The sequence below is a fragment of the Myiozetetes cayanensis genome, unplaced genomic scaffold (assembly GCF_022539395.1).
Source record: "Myiozetetes cayanensis isolate MyiCay16 unplaced genomic scaffold, myiCay2020 scf543, whole genome shotgun sequence".
Taxonomy (NCBI): domain Eukaryota; kingdom Metazoa; phylum Chordata; class Aves; order Passeriformes; family Tyrannidae; genus Myiozetetes; species Myiozetetes cayanensis.
The window spans coordinates 4,957-25,776 of NW_026087791.1; the positions used below are offsets into that span (position 1 = coordinate 4,957).

A 20,820-nucleotide genomic window follows, 5' to 3' on the forward strand; every position below is an offset into this window, starting at 1 on the left:
GTGCTGGGATTCTTGTCCTCTTTCCCTTTGCAAATCCCCCCTGTCCTGCAGTGTGCTGTCCTTTAGGAACAGCTAAGAAGAAGGGTCTTGGACAAAGAAGGCACTGCAGGGTCCTTTACTTTGTTTAAATACTCAGAGATAACAATTCATCATTTTTACATCTCTGGGTAAACTTCAATGGGTAGACACTAAATTAGAAGGCAGGTGCGTAAAAATATTTCATTGCAGAAAAAATTATTGCAAGAAGAACCCGATGACCTCCACGAAAAACCTGAGCAGGAAGGCTGGGCCATTAAGGAGTCCCATTCTGAATGCTACACACCAGAAAACAGGCACTTTATTGCTCCTGAAAAGCATCCAGTCATCATTTTCCTTATGGCATCCTTGAGCTCCTGGTTCCTCAAGCTGTAGATGAGGGGGTTCAGTGCTGAAGGCAGCACCGAGTACAGAACTGACAGGGCCAGATCCAGGGAAAGGGAGGAGATGGAGGGGAGCTTCGAATGGGCAAATGTGCCAGTGCTGAGGAACAGGGAGACCACGGCCAGGTGAGGGAGGCACGTGGAAAAGGCTTTGTGCCTTCCCTGCTCTGAGGGGATCCTCAGCACAGCCCTGAAGATCTGCACATAGGAGAAAACAATGAAAATGAAACAACAAAACCATAAACAGGCACTAACCACAATAAGCCCCAGTTCCCTTCGGTAGCCAGAGTGTGAGCAGGAGAGCTTGAGGGTCTGAGGGATTTCACAGAAGAACTGGCCCAGGGCATTGCCCTGACAAAGGGGCAGGGAAAATGTATTGGCTGTCTGCAGCAGAGAATACAGAAACACAGAGGCCCAGGCAGCTGCTGCCATGTGGGCACAAGCTCTGCTGCCCAGGAGGGTCCCGTAGTGCAGGGCTTTGCAGATGGCAACGTAGCGGTCGTAGCACATGATGGTCAGGAGAAAAAACTCCGCAGACATGAAAAACATAAACAGAAATACTTGGGCAGCACATCCTGTGTAGGAGATGGTTGTGGTGTTCCAGAGGGAATTGTGCATGGCTTTGGGCACAGTGGTGCAGATGCAGCCCAGGTCTGTGAGGGAGAGGTGCAGCAGGAAGAAGTCCCTGGGGGTGTGCAGGTGCTGGTCGCAGGCTACGGCGCTGAGGATGAGGCCGTTGCCCAGGAGGGCAGCCAGGGAGATGCCCAGGAAGAGCCAGAAGTGCAGCAGCTGCAGCTCCTGCCTGTCTGAAAATGCCAGGAGCAGGAACTGGGCCATGGAGCTGCTGTTGGGCATTTGATGCCTCAGGGTTTGAGTTTCTGTTGAGGAGAAAAAAGCAGAACTGATTGAGGCCAGAGTGAATCAGCAAAACATATTATATGTCTCAGCAGTTCAACTTTCAGGGCCTCTTTTCAGGAAGATCTCTCTGCATCCCTCTCCCCTGAGCTCTGGGGTTTGCTGCCTGAGAGCAGGATCCCTGGAATGGGCTCCTGAGGAATCCTTCTTGCTGTGCAGTGAGGGGCAACTTGCAGCACAGGGTGACTTCCAATTAAATGTACTTGGGATGTATTCAGATGTCTCCAGACCTGCTGTTCACAGTTTGCACAAGTGAGAAGAGAGGGAGGGGATTTGGGTACTTCCTTTTGTTCCATTTCCTCTTACCAGAAGTGAGTCTGGACGGTTGAAATCTCAGACATTTCTAATGTTCTCCAAATGAGATCTTGTGCATGCTGAGAGGCAAAGGGATGGTCTCTTGCTGCAGAGACAAGAGCTGGCCACCTTTCGTGTTGACATCTGCCCCTGGCTGGCAGCTTGGAGCTGAACGGGGATCACCCTTAAGAATTCCCTTAAAAAGGAACCAAAGAATTTCTGGGAGCAGAGGAAACCTGGTTCAAAGACCAGACTGACAAAATCCATGCCTTTCCTCAGGATTAGGATCCCATCTTCCTCCTCCCAGACTGCCACACAGAGGGGTCATTGCAGCTGCCAATTAGGGCTGCCCAGAGCATTTCCATGGATTTAGCACTGAAGAGTTTTCTCCAGGGGGATCCTGTGCAGCACAGAGATACTATGGCAGAGCTGTGCCCTCCTGGAGGGCATCTGCAGCCCTGCAGGACACCCAGGGAAACAGATGAAGAGCCTGAAAAGTCCTGGAGGGTACTTGGGCACTTGGCTCCCACAGACACATCCCCACAGCAGCACCCAGAGGGTTTGGGTCTGCACAGGAATCTGCCCCCCCAAACCACACAATGGATCAGAAAAGCCAAGGGTGAGGAGATCCCAGGCAGCAGGGGATGGCAGGGAAATGCCCCAGTGCTGCTGCCAAGGGAGGAGGGACAGGCAGAGCCAGATGGAAATGAGGGCCTTGTCCTTGCCTGGGCTCTGGCTGCTGCAGGGCAATGCCCAGCCCAGCCCCCGTGGGCCTGAGGGCAGAGGCTCTGCTTGGGCTGGCAAAGGAGCCCAGGCAGGAGCTGCTCAGGGAAGGGCTCTGGGCCACAGACACAGGCAGGGAGGGGCCACATCCCCCTGGCCAGCACTTGTGGCAGCAGCTGCCTCTCCCTCCCTGCCTGGGTGTGTGTGAGGAGCTGTTCCTGCCAGCAGCCCCTCCCTGTGCCCAGCTCAGCTCCTGTCAGTGCTGCCAGAGCCCATGCCCAGCCCAGGGCCCAGGGGCAGCTCTGCCTGGGCAGGGGCTGCAGAGCAGATCCCAGACCCCCTGTGCTGGCTGGGAAGGGGCAGGGGTTGGCAGTGGAGGTGCTTCCTGAGCAGGGCCCTGGCACAGGGAACCTTCTGGCCCTGGGCCTCCCATGGGGCAGCGGCAAGTCCTGCTCTGCAGCAGCTTCTCCTGCTGCCCCCAGCAAATCCAGCACAGCCATCCTGACAGCTCCTGCCAGGGCTGCCATTTGGCAGCTGCAAGAGCCACTTGCAGCAACTCCCTGCACTGCTCTGCAGCCACAGCCTTCCCATGCCAAAGGGCTGCCAAGGTTCCTCCCCTGAGCAGCTCTGCCCTGTCCTCCCAGCCCAGGATCCCTTTCACCTCCTGCTCCCTTCTCCTGGCTGCCCTTGCTGCCTGCAGCTCCTGCCCTGCTCTGCCATAGGGCCACTTCCTCTGCCCTGCAGGGACTGGGAGAGGTCTTCTGAAAGATCCTACAAGCTGTGGGATGTGACAGCTTTAGGAGATCCCTGCAGGAAGGGAAGCTGAACTTTCCTACAGCTTTAGAATTCTTCATTCAAATCCTGGGAAGGTTTCTGCCACAGTGAGAGCTCAGTCCCCTCCAGCCCAGGCTGCCTCTCACCTCTCTGCCTTCTCTCCTGTGCCCTGGGTGCTGCAGGCAGTGCCCTCAGCCCTGCTGGGCTGTGCAGAGGAGCTGCTGCTGGGCAGAGCTGTGTCTTTGAAGCTGTTCTTGGTTGCCAGGAGCTCTCTATGTGCCAGGAGCCCTGCCCAGCTCAGCAGCAGAGCAACAGCCCCAGGAATTTCATCACCCTCAGGGGTTTTGGGGATGAGTCCCTTAACATCAGACCCTGAGGAGAGTTGAGAAACCTCTTGAGAAACCAAAGTGAGATTCAAACTGTAAAGTTTCTTGTAGTGTTAATGGGTCCCACTGAGGAACCCAACTGATTAAACATCCTCAACACTGTGTAAGAGCAGAAACAGAAAACTTTGATGACAGGTCACAGAATCATAAAATCCCCAAGGTTGGAAGAGACCTTCAAGATCTGCAAATCCAGCTGTCAACCAGCCCCATCATAATCACCCCTAAACCATATCCCAAAGTGCCATATCCAGATGCCATCTGAACACTTCCAGAGACTCCACCACCTCCCTGGGCTACTTGTTTCAACACCTAAAGACTCTCTCAGTGAGATAAGAATTTTTTAGTATCTAATCTGAACCTCACCGAAGGCAACTCAAGGCCATTTCTTCTCTTACTCTCACTAAAGGCTTTGTCAGAAGAGTCTGACCCCTGTTCCACACTAAAGCCTCCTTTCAGGTCATTGTAGAGAGTGCTGAGGTGCTGTCTGGGCTCCCCCTTCTGCAGACTAAAGAACTCCAGTTCCCTCAGCTGCTCCTCATCAGACAGGTTTTCTAGAACCTTCCCCAGCTCCATTCCCTTTTCTGGACACGCTCCAGCCCCTCCAGGGCCTTTTTGCACTCAGGGGCCAGAACTGGACACAGCACTCGAGGTGGGGCCTCCCCAGTGCCCAGCACAGAGGGACAATCTCCAGAAAGGCCAGGGTGCCCTTGGCCTTCTTGCCCCCCTGGGCACACTCTGGCTCATATCCAGGCACTGTCAAGCAGCACCCCCAAGTCCCTTCCTGCTGAGCAGCTCTCAAGCCCCTCTGCCCCCAGCCTTCCGGGGGGTTGTTGGGACCCAAGTGCAGGCCCTGACACTTGGCCTGATTAATGCAGCCTGTCCAGATCCCTCTGCAGAGCCTTCCTGCCCTGCAGCAGATTCACACTCACACCCAACTTCATGGTATCCACGAATTTCCTGAGGGGGCACTCGATCCCCTCATCCAGATCACCAATAACGATGTTAAACAGGAGCAGCCCCAACCCTGAGCCCTTGGGAACCCCACTAGTGACCGGCCCCACCTGGATTTCGTTCCATCCCCCACCACTCCCTGGGTCATCAGCCAGTTTTTCCCCCAGCAAACAGTTCCCTCGTCCAGGCCATGAGCAGCCAGTTTGTGCAGGAGATGCTGTGGGAGATGGGGTCAAAGGCTTTCCTGAAGTCAGCACAGACACATCCCCAGCCTTTCCCTCAGCTGCTAAGGGGGTCATTTGTCACAGAAGGAGACCAGGTTGGTCAGGCAGGACCTGCCTTTCCCAACCCCACGCTGGCTGGGCCTGATCCCCTGGATGTCCTTCCTGTGTCGTGGGATGGTGATAGGAGAAATAGAGACTTGACTCACAGTGTCCCAGAATGCCCAAAGAAGGAACAATGTAATCTTAGAGAAGCCCTGGAGAATTAGATCAGGGATGTAACTCAAACTAACAGGATGTAAATAAGATCTGTGTGCCCAGATAAGATGAAGAACAAACAAAACAGTTTTTGGTGTTGGAACACCATCATGATGTGCCTGCTCAAGAACTGAGGGATGAGAACAACCTTTGGACCTGGAAGGACCAAAGAAGGACCTCCAGGAGGGTGACTCTGTGTAGCAAACTAATGAATATGTATTAAGCAAACCTGAATATCTAAAGAATATGCAACCAGTGTGTGCAATTGCAGCATTTGGGGTTTCAGGAGTGCCAGCAGAGCATTCTGGGAAACGAAGTCTGCGGGACTCCAGTCCACATGAGCAGTGAAGAACCTTGGCAGGATTGGTTGAAAGGGTTACCTGTTGGGACATGTTACAATTCAAAACTGCTACTTAAACCTTTGTTCTCTCTCAGTAAAGCATTCTGTTACACACCATATTGGTGTCTCTTGGTCCATTCAGTCTACTTATTTATTATATTAATTATATTACAACAGTTCTTTCCAGATCTCGTCTTTGGGAAAGTTTGGGGAAGGTTGGGAAAGGTGTTAACAGGGTGTTTTTGCCTGAGGTGTTAAACATTGCATTGGCCTTTTAGCCATCAGCGCACTTGTATCAAGTGTGGGTAGAGCCCTTCTCAAATCTTCGTTCGCAAAGCCCAGCCATGATAAACATGGGAGCGAGTCTATCTTCACAATCCCCAAGAGAAGAGATGGCAGAAAGCTGACCAGCAGGTTGTAATTTAAGGAATAGGAAAAGAGGACACTGAGGGTAAGGGGTTTCTTTCCTGGAGGGCAGGGCTGTCGTTCGCTTGCAGGAGCCCCGCACTGGAATTGTCAGTCCGACTGACAAATTGGAATCTGGACAAAGATTCCTGCCAGACAAAAGGTGTCAGGACAGAAAGCTCTTGCTGCCTTTGGACTGGCCAGGGTTTCCCACCAGCTGCGCCTGAGAGACCGAGGCTCATTCTTTCTTTCCCGGGGGAAAGGGCTGCCATTGTAAGAGCCCTGCGCTGTAACTGCCACTCCGACTGCTAATATTGAATAGAAACCAAGATTCCTCCCAGACAAAAGGTGCCACAACAGAAAACTCTTGCTGCCCATGAAGTGCCCAGGGTGTCCCACACACTGCACTTGAAACCCAAAAGTTACAGGCTTTTGTTCCCTTTGGAAAGGGCTGCTGTTCTATTGCAGGAGCCCTGTGCTAAAATTACCAGTTCAACTCCCAAAATTGAATATGGATGAAGATTCCTCCCAGACAAAAGGTGGCAGGACAGAAAACTCTGGCTGCCCATGGAGTGCTGAGGGTGGCCCACCAACTGCACCTGAAACCCAAAGGTTACAGGCTTTCTTTCCTGGGGGAGAGGCCGTGGCAACACAAAGGGGCCATGACAGATGGGAGGGGCTGCACTGTGACATTCTGTGACGTTGGTTCTTTGGTTTCCAGGGGCTGTTCTGGAATGGAGAGGGTAGGCCATGACATCATAAAGGGGCCCATGGCACACAAGTGGGGCTTTACTTCGGGGTTGTAGGGTGTTGGTTCTTTGGTTGCCAAGGGCTATTCTGGAATGGAGAGGATGGGCTGTGACATCACAAAAGGGCCTCAAGCACGTGGGTTGATGTAATGTGTTGACCTTGGCTGCATTTCAAACACCCACTAAAAGCCGCTACCTCCCCCTCTCTCTGCAACTCCACAGAGGAGAGAAAGAAACCAGCTGAGGATTCCTGAGTAGAGAAAATGGTCTGGAGAAAGTTGCTCACTAATGGGCAAAACAGACTCAAAGTAGAGATAGTACTTAAATTTATTCCTAACAGGATAAAAGCCAAAGAGTGAGAAATAAAAGAGTTTTAAAAACACCTTCCCCACAGCCCTCCTTCCTTCTCAGCTCTCCCTCCTCCCCCCTAGCAGTGCAGGGGGATGGGGAAGGGGGTTGCAGTCAGGGGTTGTTTGAGTCCATCCCTCGGGCAGCAGCTCTTCCCATTCTGCTGTCCTGTGGGTTATTCTTTCCTGGGCTGCAGGGGGGTCTCTGCACCCCGATGGTCCTCCATGGTCTGCAGGGGAACATCTGAGTTACTTTGGTCTCCACCACGGCTACAGCAGGGCCACAGTTCTGAGTCTTCCCCTGTTCCCGTGGGGTCCCTCCCACGGGAGACAGTCCTGGATGGACCTCTCCAGTGAGTCCATCCCTCAGGCAGCAGCTCTTCCCACCCTGCTGTCCCGTGGGTCCCTCCTCCATGGGGTCAGTCCTTCAGGGATGAGCTGACCCGGTGTCATGGTTTTGCCCACCAGCCCATCCCTGGGGCTGAGGATGGTTTTGTCCAAGTGATTTCCGGACAAAAAAATCAATCAAAAAGTTCAGTGACGCCTTTGCTAATTACATCTTTAAGAAAACGGAAGAGAAAGGTTGGTTGTGCAGTTGAAATTAAGCAGCCATGTAGGAAAGGTGGCAGTCAAGGCCTCCTCCTCCCCCGGCCCTGGGTCGGCAGGGGGGCAGGTGCGGCACTGAAGCCTCCCTTCTCTCTTGTAAGAGAGTGAAGAAAAAAAAAGTTTTAAAAGATGAACTGCTTAGACGAGAAACTGCTGCAGAAGAATTCCAGCCATGAGATAACAGGACTTCCAAGGTCAAATCTGGCAGTTGCAGGAGAGAGAAGAAAAATTCGAAGGGGGGAGAGCAGCTTTTTTCCCCCTTTCCCTCTCCCTCCCTTCAGCAGGGTAAAGACTGAAAAATAAAATCCCTGCTACCTGTGAAAGTTTGTTGGGGTGAGGAGACCCCCCCATGCGGCTCACAGAGGAGCTTGTGGATGCACCAGAGATTTGTGACTTTAACAGAGAGAAAGCCTTATGCTGGAGCAGGAGCGGCTCAGATGAGGCAGAATTCTGTTGAAGATTTATGACCCTGAGGGGGATGACAACCTACACTGGAACAGAGAAACGGTTCGGGTAGGAATGTTGAGATCCATATGTGGGATCCGTGCTACTGGTGCTAGAGATTTGTGACCATGAGAGAACCTACGCTGGAGCAGAAGACGGCTCAGGTGGGATATTGAGATCCGAGTAAGGGATCCAGACTAGACCCATGCCGAGAAGTCAATCAAGGACTGTTCTCCCATGGGGACGGACCTCCGTAGGGAAACAGGGGTGAACTCTTAAACCATTATCCCCTGTAACCCTGTGGAAGAAGATCCATAGTAAGCAAGTGTCCCCTTGCACGCCTATGGAAGGAAACCCTTCAGGACCTGGGTAACCCCCAGCCTTCGGTTTTAGCCCAGGAGGGGGGTAGGCCCAGCCCTGGAGGCCAACACAGAATGAGAGAGAGATAAAGAAGTTCCAGCTGCGACGAAAATGCTGCAGAGTTACTGGAGAGAGAGAATCATAGAATCATAGAATAGATTGGGTTGGAAAAGACCTCCAAGATCATCAAGTCCAACCCCTGATCCAACTCTAATTACTATATCATGGCACTAAGGGCCATGTCCAATCTCTTTTTAAAAACTTCCAGGGATGGTGAATCCACCACCTCTCTGGGCAGGCCGTTCCAATGCCTGATCACCCTCTCTGTAAAGAATTTCTTCCTAACATCTAACCTAAACTTCCCCTGGCAGAGCTTGAGCCCATGTCCCCTTGTCCTGTTGTTGGTTGCCTGGGAGAAGAGACCAACCCCCACCTGGCTATAACTTCCCTTCAGGTAGTTGAAGAGAGTGATGAGGTCACCTCTAAGCCTTCTCTTCTCTAGACTAAACAATCCCAGCTCCCTCAGCCTCTCCTCATAGGACTTGTGCTCAAGTCCCTTCACCAGCCTGGTTGCTCTTCTCTGGACCCGCTCCAGCACCTCAATATCCTTCCTGAACTGAGGGGCCCAGAGCTGAACACAATACTCAAGGTGCGGCCTCACCAACGCAGAGTACAGGGGAAGGATCACTTCCCTGCTCCTGCTGGCCACACTGTTCCTGATGCAGGCCAGGATGCCATTGGCCTTCTTGGCCACCTGGGCACACTGCTGGCTCATGTTCAGCTTCCTGTCAATCAGCACCCCCACGTCCCTTTCCACCTGGCTGCTCTCCAACCACTCTGTCCCCAGCCTGTAGCGCTGCAGGGGGTTGTTGTGGCCAAAGTGCAGGACCCGGCACTTGGCCTTGTTGAACTTCATCCCATTGGAGTCAGCCCATCTCTCCAGTCTATCCAGGTCCCTCTGCAAAAAAAAAAAAAAAAAAACAACGCAGTCCCCCACTACCACAAATTATGCAGTCGAGTTTCCCGCATTTGGGGAAATCGCAGGGGTCAGCACACCCGGAGTGCAAGGGATGAGCCTCGCCCTGGGAAAACCACCTGCCTGATCATGGTGTCTCCCCTGCCAGGTAAGTAAGAGAGAGCTGGAATTCTGAGAACAGAAAAGGACTGTTTCTCCTCCTTGGACTGATATAAAGGGAGGTGGGGGGAAAAGTATCTTCTGTAAATACATAATACCTTTTACTTAAGTAGAATTGTTGTAAATATAATTCTTTAGTTTTAGTTTGTTAATAATAAACACTCATACTTTTTTTAATTCAGTCTCTTTTTGTCTGCATAAACCTTCTCTCAACTAATAGTAATTGTATGTGGGAGTGTAAAAGTAAATTGACCCAGGACAAAACCACGACACAGGCTTAACTGGGAGCACCCACGATTTAGTAGCTCTTTCAATGTACAGCATTTAACGACTCCCTTTCCCTTATCAAGTCCCACAGTCTGGCCCAGAGGGGCAGTTGGAGAGCTGCCAGAGGGAGCAACAGAGGGAGCTGCCTGTCCCACAGGCTGCAGCAGTGGGCAAGGGGCAGACCCCCAGATTTAGAGTTTACAGAACACAGTTCACAGTTACATTCAACAACTCACAACAGAACAGATTGCTGGAGCCACGGGCAAATACACAGCAGGTTTGATATAAGAAAGGAATGAACTAAAAGCACAGTCTTCACATCCAAGGCATACAAATGATGTGGGGAAAAATAGTTTCTAGAAAGGAAACTTTTTTAGGATGCATGCTAACTGCCAGGGGAGTCAATAAAAACCTTGCCCTTTGGAAACTTTTGAGCAGGAATACACCAATATTGTCCCATGTGAACAAGTAACACTGCTATTGGTAGTGCTGGAGGCCTCAGGATCATGTAATGCACAGCACAGTACAGTCAGGTCATGAGGTGCAGCAAGGACAGAGCAGTAACCTTTCTGATAATATCATCATCATGGCTGGGCTTCGTGAACGAAGATTTGAAAGGGCTCTACCCACGCTTGCTACAAGCGCGCTGATGGCTAAAAAGGCCAATGCGAGATAGACAAGTCCGGTTGCAGAAGGCACAGCAGAAAGACTCCCCAGGTGATACAGACGAGACGCGATTCTTTCTGCGTTGTCTTTTCTCCTCGAGAGTGATCCTGCGTGTGTTCTCAAAAGCAGCAGCAGCGTTATAGATGGTGTGTCTCCAGGCCTCCCGATTGGAGGCCAGGGTAGACCAATGGTGATGATCAATATGGCCAAGGCTGAGGGATTGTTTCAGGCAGTCCTTGTATCTCCTCTTCAGGGCTCCTCTCTTGCGGTAGCCAGTGGCAAGTTCCCCATAGAGCACGATCTTAGGGAGGGGGCAGTCCTGCATCCTGGAGACGTGCCCTGCCCAGCACAGCTGTGTTCTCAGCAGCACAGCCTCAATGCTCGTGACTACTGACTGTTCAAGGACAGACGTGTTGGTCACATAATCCGTCCAGTGGATGTTTAGGATTGTACGGAGGCAGCGCTGATGGAAGCATTCTAAGAGATGCTTAAGTGATGTCAGTGGTGTCAGTAAATGACCCATGATTCAGATGCATAGAAAAGAGTAGACAGTACAACGGCTCTGTAAACGCTGATCTTTGTACTTCTTTTTCAGGTGTTTTTTTTTGCGACACTCTTTTATGGAGTTTACTGAAAGCTCTGTATGCCTTTGCTACCTTGTTGTCTATTTCTGCATCAACCTTACCATCTGAGGAGATGATGCTTCCCAGGTGTTTAACTGCTGGACTGATTTGGGCTCTTTTTCACCAATGGTGATATGGGGATGATGGGAGACTTCCTGAGGTGCAGGCTGATATAAAACTTCTGTTTTCTTCAAGCTGACTTCCAGCCCAAAAAGCTCAGCAGCCTCTGCAAAGCAGGATGTTAAACACTGCAGAGCTACTTCTGTGTGGGCCACGAGGGCGGCATCATCAGCTTAAAACAGCTCACGGACAAGATGATTTAAGGTCTTAGTGTGAGCCTTCAGTCGCCTTAGGTTAAAAAGGCTCCCATCAGTACGATATGGGATGTAGACACCGTTTTCATCATTGAGGTCTGCTGTGGCCCTTTGGAGCACCATGCTGAAGAAGACTGTGAATAAAGTTGGTGCAAGAACGCAGCCTTGCTTCACACCACTGGTTATTGGAAAGGGCTCAGAAAGTGCATCGCCATATCTGACTTGGCCACGCTGGTCCTCATGAAGCGAGATGAACATTTTAAGGAACTTTGGAGGACATCCTAAAAGTTCCAAAATCTGCCACAGACCTTTTCTGCTCACAGTATTGAAAGCCTTGGTGAGATCAACAAAGGTTGCATAGAGTCCTTTGTTCTGTTCCCTGCACTTCTCTTGCAGCTGAGAACAAATACCATGTTTGTGGTACCCCTATTGGCTCTGAAACCACACTGGCTTTCAGGTAGAAGTTCTTCCGCTATAGTGGGTATTAATCTGCTCAAAAGAATTCTTGCAAGGATTTTACCAGCAATGGAGAGCAGAGTAATACCTTGGTAATTTGAACAATCTGTTTTATCTCCTTTCTTCTTCTACAAGGTAACAATGACTGCGTCACGATGGTCTGATTGTAGTTTGCCTCATTCCTAATAATACACCACAAATTCCACTTGAATCCCACCTGAAGTCTGGAGGCATGGAGACCAAGCACTGCATGCTAAGTTTCATGAATTTGTGGTACCTTCTGTGTAGAGGAACAGGAACTCAAGTTTATACTTGAAATATTGATATTTAAAAAGTGCTGAGATGATTATGATTCAAACAGTTCTTATCTCACTGCAGTAAACTTCAGAGATTTAAATGGTTGTTTTTTTCCTTTTTACCGTTCTATATATCTGTTTACTGAAAGAGTAATTCAGAGCAATTCATCTAATACTAGCCTGAGTCACTACATTCCTATGATTGTATTAAATTTATACCTCCATACAATGAACTTGAAATGTTAGATGTTTTCTTCTTTGCTGAACTAAATCAACTGTGTGATATGGGTGTCAAGAGTGCTTCATCTCCAAAGCAGACTGACTTGAGCACTTGTGAAAATAAATCTTAAGGAATTTGAGAAGAAATATAAAATTTAGTGATTGATATAGCACATAAAGTATAGTTTCTGATGATGTCCCTTGATCATCTACTTTGAAATAACCAGTATGTAATACTGTCTTATTAACTCTGACTTGACTAGAAGTTAACACCTAAAATGAAATAACATCAGCAGATAACAGAATAGTGGTACTTTAATATGAAACAAATTAAGTGCATTTCAGTTAGACGTTTCAAGTGTACAACATTGCTTTCTTGTGTTCTTTTAGTTTGAATGACATTGTTTCTGTCCTGTTGCATAGAAAACTCAAATGACTACAAGGTGCAGAAATGCAAACGTTACTTGCCAGTATTATATCTTTGAATTCATTAACTTAGGTGTTCAAAGCATAAAAGGGGGGAGAGAATATGCATGTGCATAAACAGGTGCTGGATCAGAACAGATCTCATTTAGGTTTGTTAAGCCCATATATTCCTTATACCAATTCCCCTTCAAAACAGGTACAGTTGTTGAACATGAACACCAGAAATGACAGACTGAGAAGCACATGACCAATTACTACTTAAAATGTAAAATGTGTGGATAAAATGCAAAGATAGAATAAAATCTCTACCTATGTGTGAGTGAAGTGTGACTGAGGTGACCACCTATTGAGTGAATGAAAAAAAGGAGCTGTATGAGAGAGAGAAGCTGTGTGAACATACATGTGTGTGGACTTCAAAATACTTTATACTTCATATGCCTTGAATAGATTATACTGACACTACGAACACTACCTCTGCCACATCACCCTAATAGGGGACAGCTGAGAACACCACATTCCTCCCCTAACCCTTTTATCTTGAAGTGAATGTGAGTTTTCCCCAGTTATATATTGACCCTCAGATTAGTAAAGCTTTTGCTCTACCCAGTTGTACTCAATCCTTAGGTAAATAAAGTTATTGTTTAATAAAGTTTTTGGTTTTGCCCAGTTGCACTAAAACCTTTAGGAAAACAAAGTCTAGGATTCTTGCCAAGTTAGCCCCAAGACCCCTACAAGAAAGTCTTAAGTAAATACTTGCTGCAGTTTGTGGGTCCATAAAGGTAATACAGTTAATAAAGTTACTACGTCAAATGGGAAATGCTATATAAAAAATAGTTAACTAAAAGGTTTCAGGCTTGCACTGTTCTGTATCTTGTTGTAATAAAAAGGGGGAGATGCAGCATTTGGGGTTTCAGGAGTGCCAGCAGAACATTCTGGGAAACGAAGTCTGTGGGACTCCAATGCACATGAGCAGTGAAGAACCTTGGCAGGATTGGTTGAGAGGGTTACCTGTTGGGACGTGTTACAATTCAAAACTGCTACTTAAGCCTTTGTTCTCTCTCAATAAAACAGTCTGTTACACACCATCTTGGTGTCTCTTGGTCCATGCAAACTCCTTATTTATTATATTAATAATCTTAAAACAGTTATTTCATCTTGGCTTTGGGAAAGGCTGGGGAAGGTTGGGAAAGGTGTTAACAGGGTGGTTTTGCCTGAAGTGTTGAATATGGGAGTGGGTCTATCTTCACAATTCCCAAGAGAAGAGATGGCAGAAAGCTGCCCTGCAGGTTGTATTTGAAGGAACAGGAAAAGAGACTGAGGGTAAGGGGTTTCTTTCCTGGAGGGCAGGGCTGTCGTTCGCTTGCAGGAGCCCCGCACTGGAATTGTCAGTCCGACTGCCAAATTGGAATCTGGACAAAGATTCCTGCCAGAAAAAAAGTGCCAGGACAGAAAGTTCTTGCAATCCATGCAGTGCCCATAGTGGCCCAACAACTGCACATGAGAGACATAAGGACCTTCTTTCCTGGAGGAAGGGCAGTCATTCGCTTGCAGGAGCCCTGCACTGTAATTGCCAGTCTGACTCCCAAGATTGAATACAGACAAAGATTACTCCCAGACAAAAGGTGCCAAAAAAAAACACTCTTGCTGCCCATGGAATGCCAACAGTGGCCCCTCAACTGCACATGAGAGACCAGGGCTTTCTTTCCTGGGTGGAAGCGCTGTTATTTGCTTTTCAGAGCCCTGCACTGAACTTGCCGATGTGACTCCGAAAATTGAATATGGACAAAGATTCTACCCAGACAAAAGGTGCCAGGACAGAAAGCTCTTGCTGTCCAAGGAGTGCCAAGGGTGGCCAACAACTACACTTGAAACCCAAAGGTTACAGGTTTTCTTTCCTGGGGGAAAAATCATGACATCACAAAGGGGCAATGGCAGATGGGTGGGGCTGCACTGTGACATTCTCTGATGTTTGTTCTTTGGTTTCCAGGGGCTGTTCTGGAATGGAGAGGACAGGCCGTGACATCACAAAGGGGCCAATGGCACATGGGTTGGGCTGCACTCTGGGGTGTGAGGCATTGGTTTTTTGGTTGCCAGGGGCCGTTCTGGAATGGAGATGGTAGGCTATGACATCACAGAAGGGCCCATGGCACATGGTTGAGGCTTCACTTTGGGGTTGTAGGGTGTGGATTCTTTGGTTGCCAAGGGCTATTCCGGAACGGAGAGGATAGGCTGTGACATCACAAAAGGGTCTCAAGCACATGGGTTGGTTTAGTGGGTTCACCCTGGCTGGATTTCAAACACCCACTAAAAGCCACTACCTCCCTCTGTAACTCCACAGAGGAGAGAAAAAAAAAATCAGCTGAGAATTCCCGAATAAGAGATAAGGGTCAGGAGAAAGTCACTTACTAATGGGCAAAACAGACTCAAAATAGGGATAGTATTTAAATTTATTACTAACAGGATAAAAACCAAAGAGTGAGAAATAAAAGAGTCTTAAAAACACCTTCCCCCCACCCCTCCTTCCTTCTCAGCTCTCCCTCCTGCCCCCAGCAGTGCAGGGGGATGGTAATGGAGGTTACAGTCAGTTGTTGTTTCTGTCACTGCTCAGGGAGAGGAGTTGGATCCTTCCCTGCTCCCCTGGGGTCCCTCCCACGGGAGACAGTCCTGGATGGATCTCTCCAGTGAGTCCATCCCTAGGGCAGCAGCTCTTCCCAGCCTGCTGTCCCGTGGGTCCCTCCTCCATGGGGTCAGTCCTTCAGGGATGAGCTGACCCGGCCTGGGACCTCCACAGGGGCCACGAGTCCTGCTGGGAAAAACCTGCTCCAGCCTGGGCTTCCCTCTGCACGGGCTGCAGGTCCCTGCCAGGACCTGCTCCATCCTGGGCCTGCCCCGGGGTCACAGCCTCCTTCCTGCATCCCCCTGCTCCAGCGTGGGAGCCTCCAGGGGCTGCAGGGGGTCTCTGCACTCCGATGCTCCCCAGGGGCTGCAGGGGCCTCAGCTCTGGTGCCTGGAGCACCTCCTGCCCCTCCTTCTGCACCACCCTTGGGGTCTGCATTGCTGTTCCCACGTTCCCACTCTGCTCTTCCCTGGCTGCAATTCCTTCTGGCCCTAAATCTGTTCTCCCAGAGCTGTTCCTGTTGCTCCTGATGGGCTTGGCCTTGGCCAGCGGCAGCAAGTCCATCCTGGAGCAGCTGGCATTGGCTCCACGGGGCAGGGAAAGCTTCTGGCAGCTTCCAACAGAAGCCACCCCTGGAGCCCCCCCGCTACCAAAACCCACCCACAGAAACCCCTGACACCCAGTGACTTCCACTTGCCCCAGGATGGTCCCAGTTCCCATCACTGTGATCCCACTCACTCCCAGTTCATGCCAGTTGCCTCCAGCATGCATCCTGTCACCCTAGTCACTCCCAGTTGCTTCCAGCATGATCCCAGTTGCTCCAAGAATGTTCCCAGTTGGCTTCCAGCATGGCCCCACTGGCTCCCAGTTCCCCCCTGCATAGTTCCAGTCACTCCCAGTTTGATCCGGGTCCCTTACAGTCACTCCCACTATGATCCCAGTCACTCCCAGTCACTCCCAGTAGGATCCCAGTTGCCCCCAAGGTGGTCCCAGTTGCTCCCAGCCCCCGCCCCAGGATGGTTCCTTTCTCTCTCAGGGACTCCCAGTCTGAGCCCAGTATGGTCCCAGGCTCTGTCAGGCACTGCCTGGACGATGCCATTCTCCCTCTGCATGATTCCAGTTCCTCCCAGTATGATCCCAGTATGAGTCCAGTCACCCCCAGTATGATCCCAGGAACTTCCAGACACTTCCAGTAGGAAGCCAGTTTGATCCCACTCATCCCCAGTATGGCTGCAGACCCTCCCACACACTCCCAGTATTATTGCAGTCACTCCCAGTATGATCCCACTATGACCCCAGCAAGGGCCCAGGTGCTCCCAGTATGATCCTAGTTGCCCCAGTTCTGGTCCCGCTGGATCCAGTCCATGTCTGGGTCTATCCCGGTGTCCCCCCTGTCCCCCACCCCGGTGTCACCCCTTTTCTCTCCCCACAGAGCTCCTGAGCCAGTGGCGGCCGCAGCCACTCCCCATGGCCTCGGACCCAGCCCGGACCCCTCAGTCCATCCCCACCCAGAGTTTGGGGGTCGTGTGTGTCCCCCGGCCCTGTTTTTGATCTCACATCAGCTGCCTGCTGCTCCCAGTGCTCCCACTAAAGCTTCCCAGTACTCTGCAGTCCTGATTATTGGTGGGGATTGGGGGAGCTCTGAAATCCTGGGCACGGAGGGAGCTGGGGGGAGGGTTTGGGCACTCCCAGACTCCCAAATCCCGTGAACAGGGGGAGATTTGGCACCCTCGGTGACTCAGAACCTCATTCCCACATATCTAGGTCACCCCAAAGCCAACTTCCAGGAATCCGGGACCAATCAAAACCCACCCCGAACCTCCCAAACCGCAGGCAGAGTCATCCCCAGCAGCAGCCAGTGGGAGCGAGCGCTGCTTGAACGTCATCAGTTGCTGGGCAGACCCGGCTCAAACTGAGCCTTCACCGAGATCAGCCAGTCGACTCGTTTGGGGGACGCGTCGGAGCTCCGGGACACTGGATCCCCGTTTTTTGGTTCAGCTGAGCTCCGGGACCTCTGGATGCCCATTTTTGGGCGCCTCTGAGCTCTCACCTCCCCCGCACCCCACGGACCCTCAGAACCACCCACCCACGGGGCTGCAGCGCCTCAAACGACCTTCAGCCAATCAGAAAGCGTTGGCCCATCCTGCGACCAATCAGAGTGCGTCTTTCTGATGACTCATCAGTTGCCGGGATAACGCGACGCTAAAAGAGCCCCCAACTTTACCTTAAGCCAATCAGAGCGCGTCCAAAACACCCCAAAACGGCCCCGCCCGGCTGGTTTTGGGGTGTCAGCACCTGCCCGGCGCTGGGGATGGAGCGTGTGCGGGGAGCTGGGGCCGTACTGGTGGTACTGGTGGTGCTGGGAGCCCCCCCGGCTGCAGGCGAGGAGCTCTCAGGTGAGCGCGGGGGGCGGGAAGGGACGAAAGGGGGGGATAAAAGAGGGGATGGGAGCCACAAAAGTGAGTGTGTGTGGGGGGGTTGGAACCCCCGGAATTAGTAGGAGGAGAGTGGGAGCCCCAAACTTAGAAAAGTGGGGGTGTGGGGATTGGGAGGAGGGTGAGAGAGGGGGAAAAGGGGGTGGAGAGCAGGAAGAGGGGTACCATGGGGGTCCCTCGCTTTACCCCATCACTGGAGCCCTGCAGCGGTTCCCTGGGGCTCTGGAGGGGTCGTATCCGCACTGAGGAGTCCCCAACCCCCTGTCCATCCCCGGGGGCTGATGGGGGGTTCCCCCCAGCCAAGAGTCGGTGCTGCGGCAGCCGTGGGGCAGAGGGGGATGGGAAAGGGGGATCCGGAGTCTTCTGAGCTCCCAGCCTGCTGTGGGGGGCTGGGGGCTGGAGGAGGGTAACAGGAGGCACCCCTGACCCGTGTCCTGCACACACAGGGGTGTTCCAGGAGATGTTTAAATTCGAGTGTCACTTCATCAACGGCACCGAGCGGGTGAGGTTGGTGGTGAGGAACATCTACAACCGGCAGCAGTACGCCCACTTCGACAGCGATGTGGGGGTCTATATGGGAGACACCCCGCATGGGGAGAAGGCGGCCAGGTACTGGAACAGCCATACAGGAAAGGCTGGAGTACCTGCGGGCTTTGGTGGACACGATGTGCCGGCCCAACTACGAGGGGTTCACCCCGTTCATTGTGAACCGCAGAGGTGAGCGCGGGGCAGAGCGGGTCCCCTCGGGAATTCCCCTGTCCCGGGAACGACCCTGGAGCCCCTCAAACCCTCCCTGGGAATCACCCCAGACCCCTCAGCCCTCCCTGTGCCCATCCCCGTGGCCTTTTGCCCCATCCCTCTCAGTCCATCCCAATCTCTCCCAGTGCCCCTCAGTCCATCCAGGTCTCTTCCAGTGCCCCCAATCCATTCTGATCCGTTCCACTTTTTCCCAGTGTCCCCCAATCCATCCCAGTCTCTCCCAGTGCCCCCCCCTCGCGTCTCCACCCCGCTGCTGCCACCGAGCTTCCGCCCTTCAGCCAATCAGAGCGCGTCTCTCTGATGACTCATCAGTTGCAGGGCAGATCCACAGCGCAGAGTTGCCTGTCCAGGACTCAGCCTCCCAGTCCCGCTCGGGTCCTTCCCAGTCCATCCCAGTCGCTCCCAGTCATTCCCATTACCTCTCACTCCACTTCCAGACCCTCTCAGTCCATTCCCAGTCGTTCTCAGTTCATTCCCACATCTCCCAACTCTCTCCCCAGTGACCCTCCCGGCCCATCCCCTTCTACCCCAGTCCATTCCCAGTCCCTCCCACTGCCATCCCAGTCCCTCCCACTGCCATCCCAGTCCCTCCCACTGCCATCCAAACCCCTACCAATGTCCTACAAGCCCTCCACCCTCTCTCCCCAGGGCCCCCCAGCTCAGCCCAGTGTCTCCCTCCTCTTCAGTGCCTCCCAGCTCAGCCCAGTGTCTCCCCCGTCTCTCCCAGTGCCCCCCAGCGTGTCCATCTCGCTGGTGCCCTCGAGCTCCCAGCCCGGCCCCAGCCCCTGCTCTGCTCCGTGATGGATTTCTACCCTGCCCGGTGCAGGTGAGGTGGTTCCAGGATGGGCAGGAGCTGCCGGAGCACGTGGTGGCCACCGACGTGGTCCCCAACGGGGACTAGACCTACCAGGTGCTGGTGATGCTGGAAATCCCCCCCCGGCGCGGGGTCACCTACACCTGCCAGGTGGAGCACGTCAGCCTGGAGCACCCCCTCAGCCAGCACTGGGGTACGGCCCGGCCCCCCCAGCATGGGGGGACACTGGCAGGGGGGTCGGGGGTCTGAGGGTGCACTGGGGACACTCGGAAAGCACTTCGGGAGGCAATTGAGAGGCTGAGGAGGAGGGTGGGGAGTCCTGGGACGGCTGAGAGGGGCTGTGGGGAGTCGTGGGGGAGACTGGGAGGGAGTTTGGGGGAGCCTAGGAGGGATGGGAGGGAGTCTGGGGGGGCTTGGGGTGACTGGGAGGGGGTTGGGGAAGTGCCTGGGGAGCTTAAAAGGGACTGGGAGACGTTCAGGGGGGTCCTGGGGGTGATGGGAGGGGGATTGGAGGCTCTTAAAGGGGATGGGAGGGGCTTTGTGGGATCCTAGAGGGGCTAGGAAGGGACTGGCAGGAGGTTTCAGGGGATGCTGGGTGGGCTTGGGGAGACCAGGACAGGGTTTTTGGGGGTCCCGGGTGGTCTATGGAAGGTTTTGGTGGTCTTGACCCCCTCAACTCCCCCCAGAGATGCCACAGGACACCGTCCGTAGCAAGATCCTGGTGGGGGTCGGGGGCTTCGTGTTGGGTTTCGTCTTCCTGGCGCTGGGGCTCGGCTTCTACCTGTGGGAGAAGGTAAAGGGGGGTCCCCAGGGTCGTATCCCCCGTTCCCCAGAGCGTGTGTGCCCCCCCGCCTCACCAGCCCGCTGTCACCCCTTTTTCTCTCCCCACAGAGCTCCTGAGCCGGCGGCAGCCACAGCCCCTCCCCATGGCCTTGGGCCCAGCCATGACCCCCAATCCATCCCCGACCGGAGTTTTGGGGGGTCGTGTGTCCCCCCAGCCATGCTTTTGTCCTCATACCAGTTGCCTGCTGCTCCCAGTGCTCCCAGTAAAGCTTCCCAGTTCTCTGCAGTCCTGGTGTTGAAGGGCAGGTGCCCTCCCAAAGCCCCCCAGAATCAGCTTATGCCAACTGTACAATGGTTGGCACCCGTTGTCTTTCTGCTTCCAGGAGTGTGTATTTTTCTGCCATGTCTGGTTCAATGTTTTTGCAGCTTAACGGCTCAAACTGTATCTGCTTTTTTAAAGAAAAAGGGGGAAGTGTAGGGATTTTTAGTGCTAATATAGAGGATATGCTGCTATGAGAAATAATATTTTATGTTGCAATTGTGAAAACATGATCTGTTGTTCTGATGGCCTTCTGATGGTACCAGGATATGAAAGATCTCCCAAGAGGAGCAGTAGCAAAACTAGATATGAAAAACAGGGTCCCAGTACCGGCTATCAGAGTGGGAAAGGACATAAAAAATGTTAAAGAAGCAAAGCTGATAGAAGAGTATTGTTAGAAAACTGGATAAAAGACTGCTGCTTGATTCCAATAAACAGCGTTTGCTGATCATCACATTGCTGTGCTGAGTCGTCCGTGCTCGCATGAAAACCCCCCAGG

At 52.3% G+C, this 20,820-nt stretch overlaps 1 protein-coding gene, 1 non-coding gene and 1 pseudogene across 2 annotated transcripts; 1 reads left to right on the forward strand and 2 right to left on the reverse strand.

Annotated features, from left to right (window-relative positions):
• Positions 1-314: 314 nt before the first annotated feature.
• Positions 315-1,274, reverse strand: LOC126650046 (olfactory receptor 14J1-like). The gene has a single exon (XM_050334495.1). The coding sequence runs from the start codon at positions 1,272-1,274 to the stop codon at positions 315-317; it is 960 nt and encodes a 319-aa protein (XP_050190452.1).
• A 7,886-nt stretch (positions 1,275-9,160) lies between these two features.
• On the reverse strand, positions 9,161-9,324 carry LOC126650048 (U1 spliceosomal RNA). Its single transcript, XR_007631243.1, has one exon. It is a non-coding gene; the product is annotated as a U1 spliceosomal RNA (small nuclear RNA).
• An 8,198-nt stretch (positions 9,325-17,522) lies between these two features.
• LOC126650045 (H-2 class II histocompatibility antigen, I-E beta chain-like) lies at positions 17,523-19,930 on the forward strand (annotated as a pseudogene).
• Positions 19,931-20,820: the final 890 nt, after the last annotated feature.

Excerpts from the sequence above, each read along its gene's own strand:
- LOC126650046 (XM_050334495.1), bottom strand. The coding sequence starts at position 1,274 with ATGCCCAACAGCAGCTCCATGGCCCAGTTCCTGCTCCTGGCATTTTCA.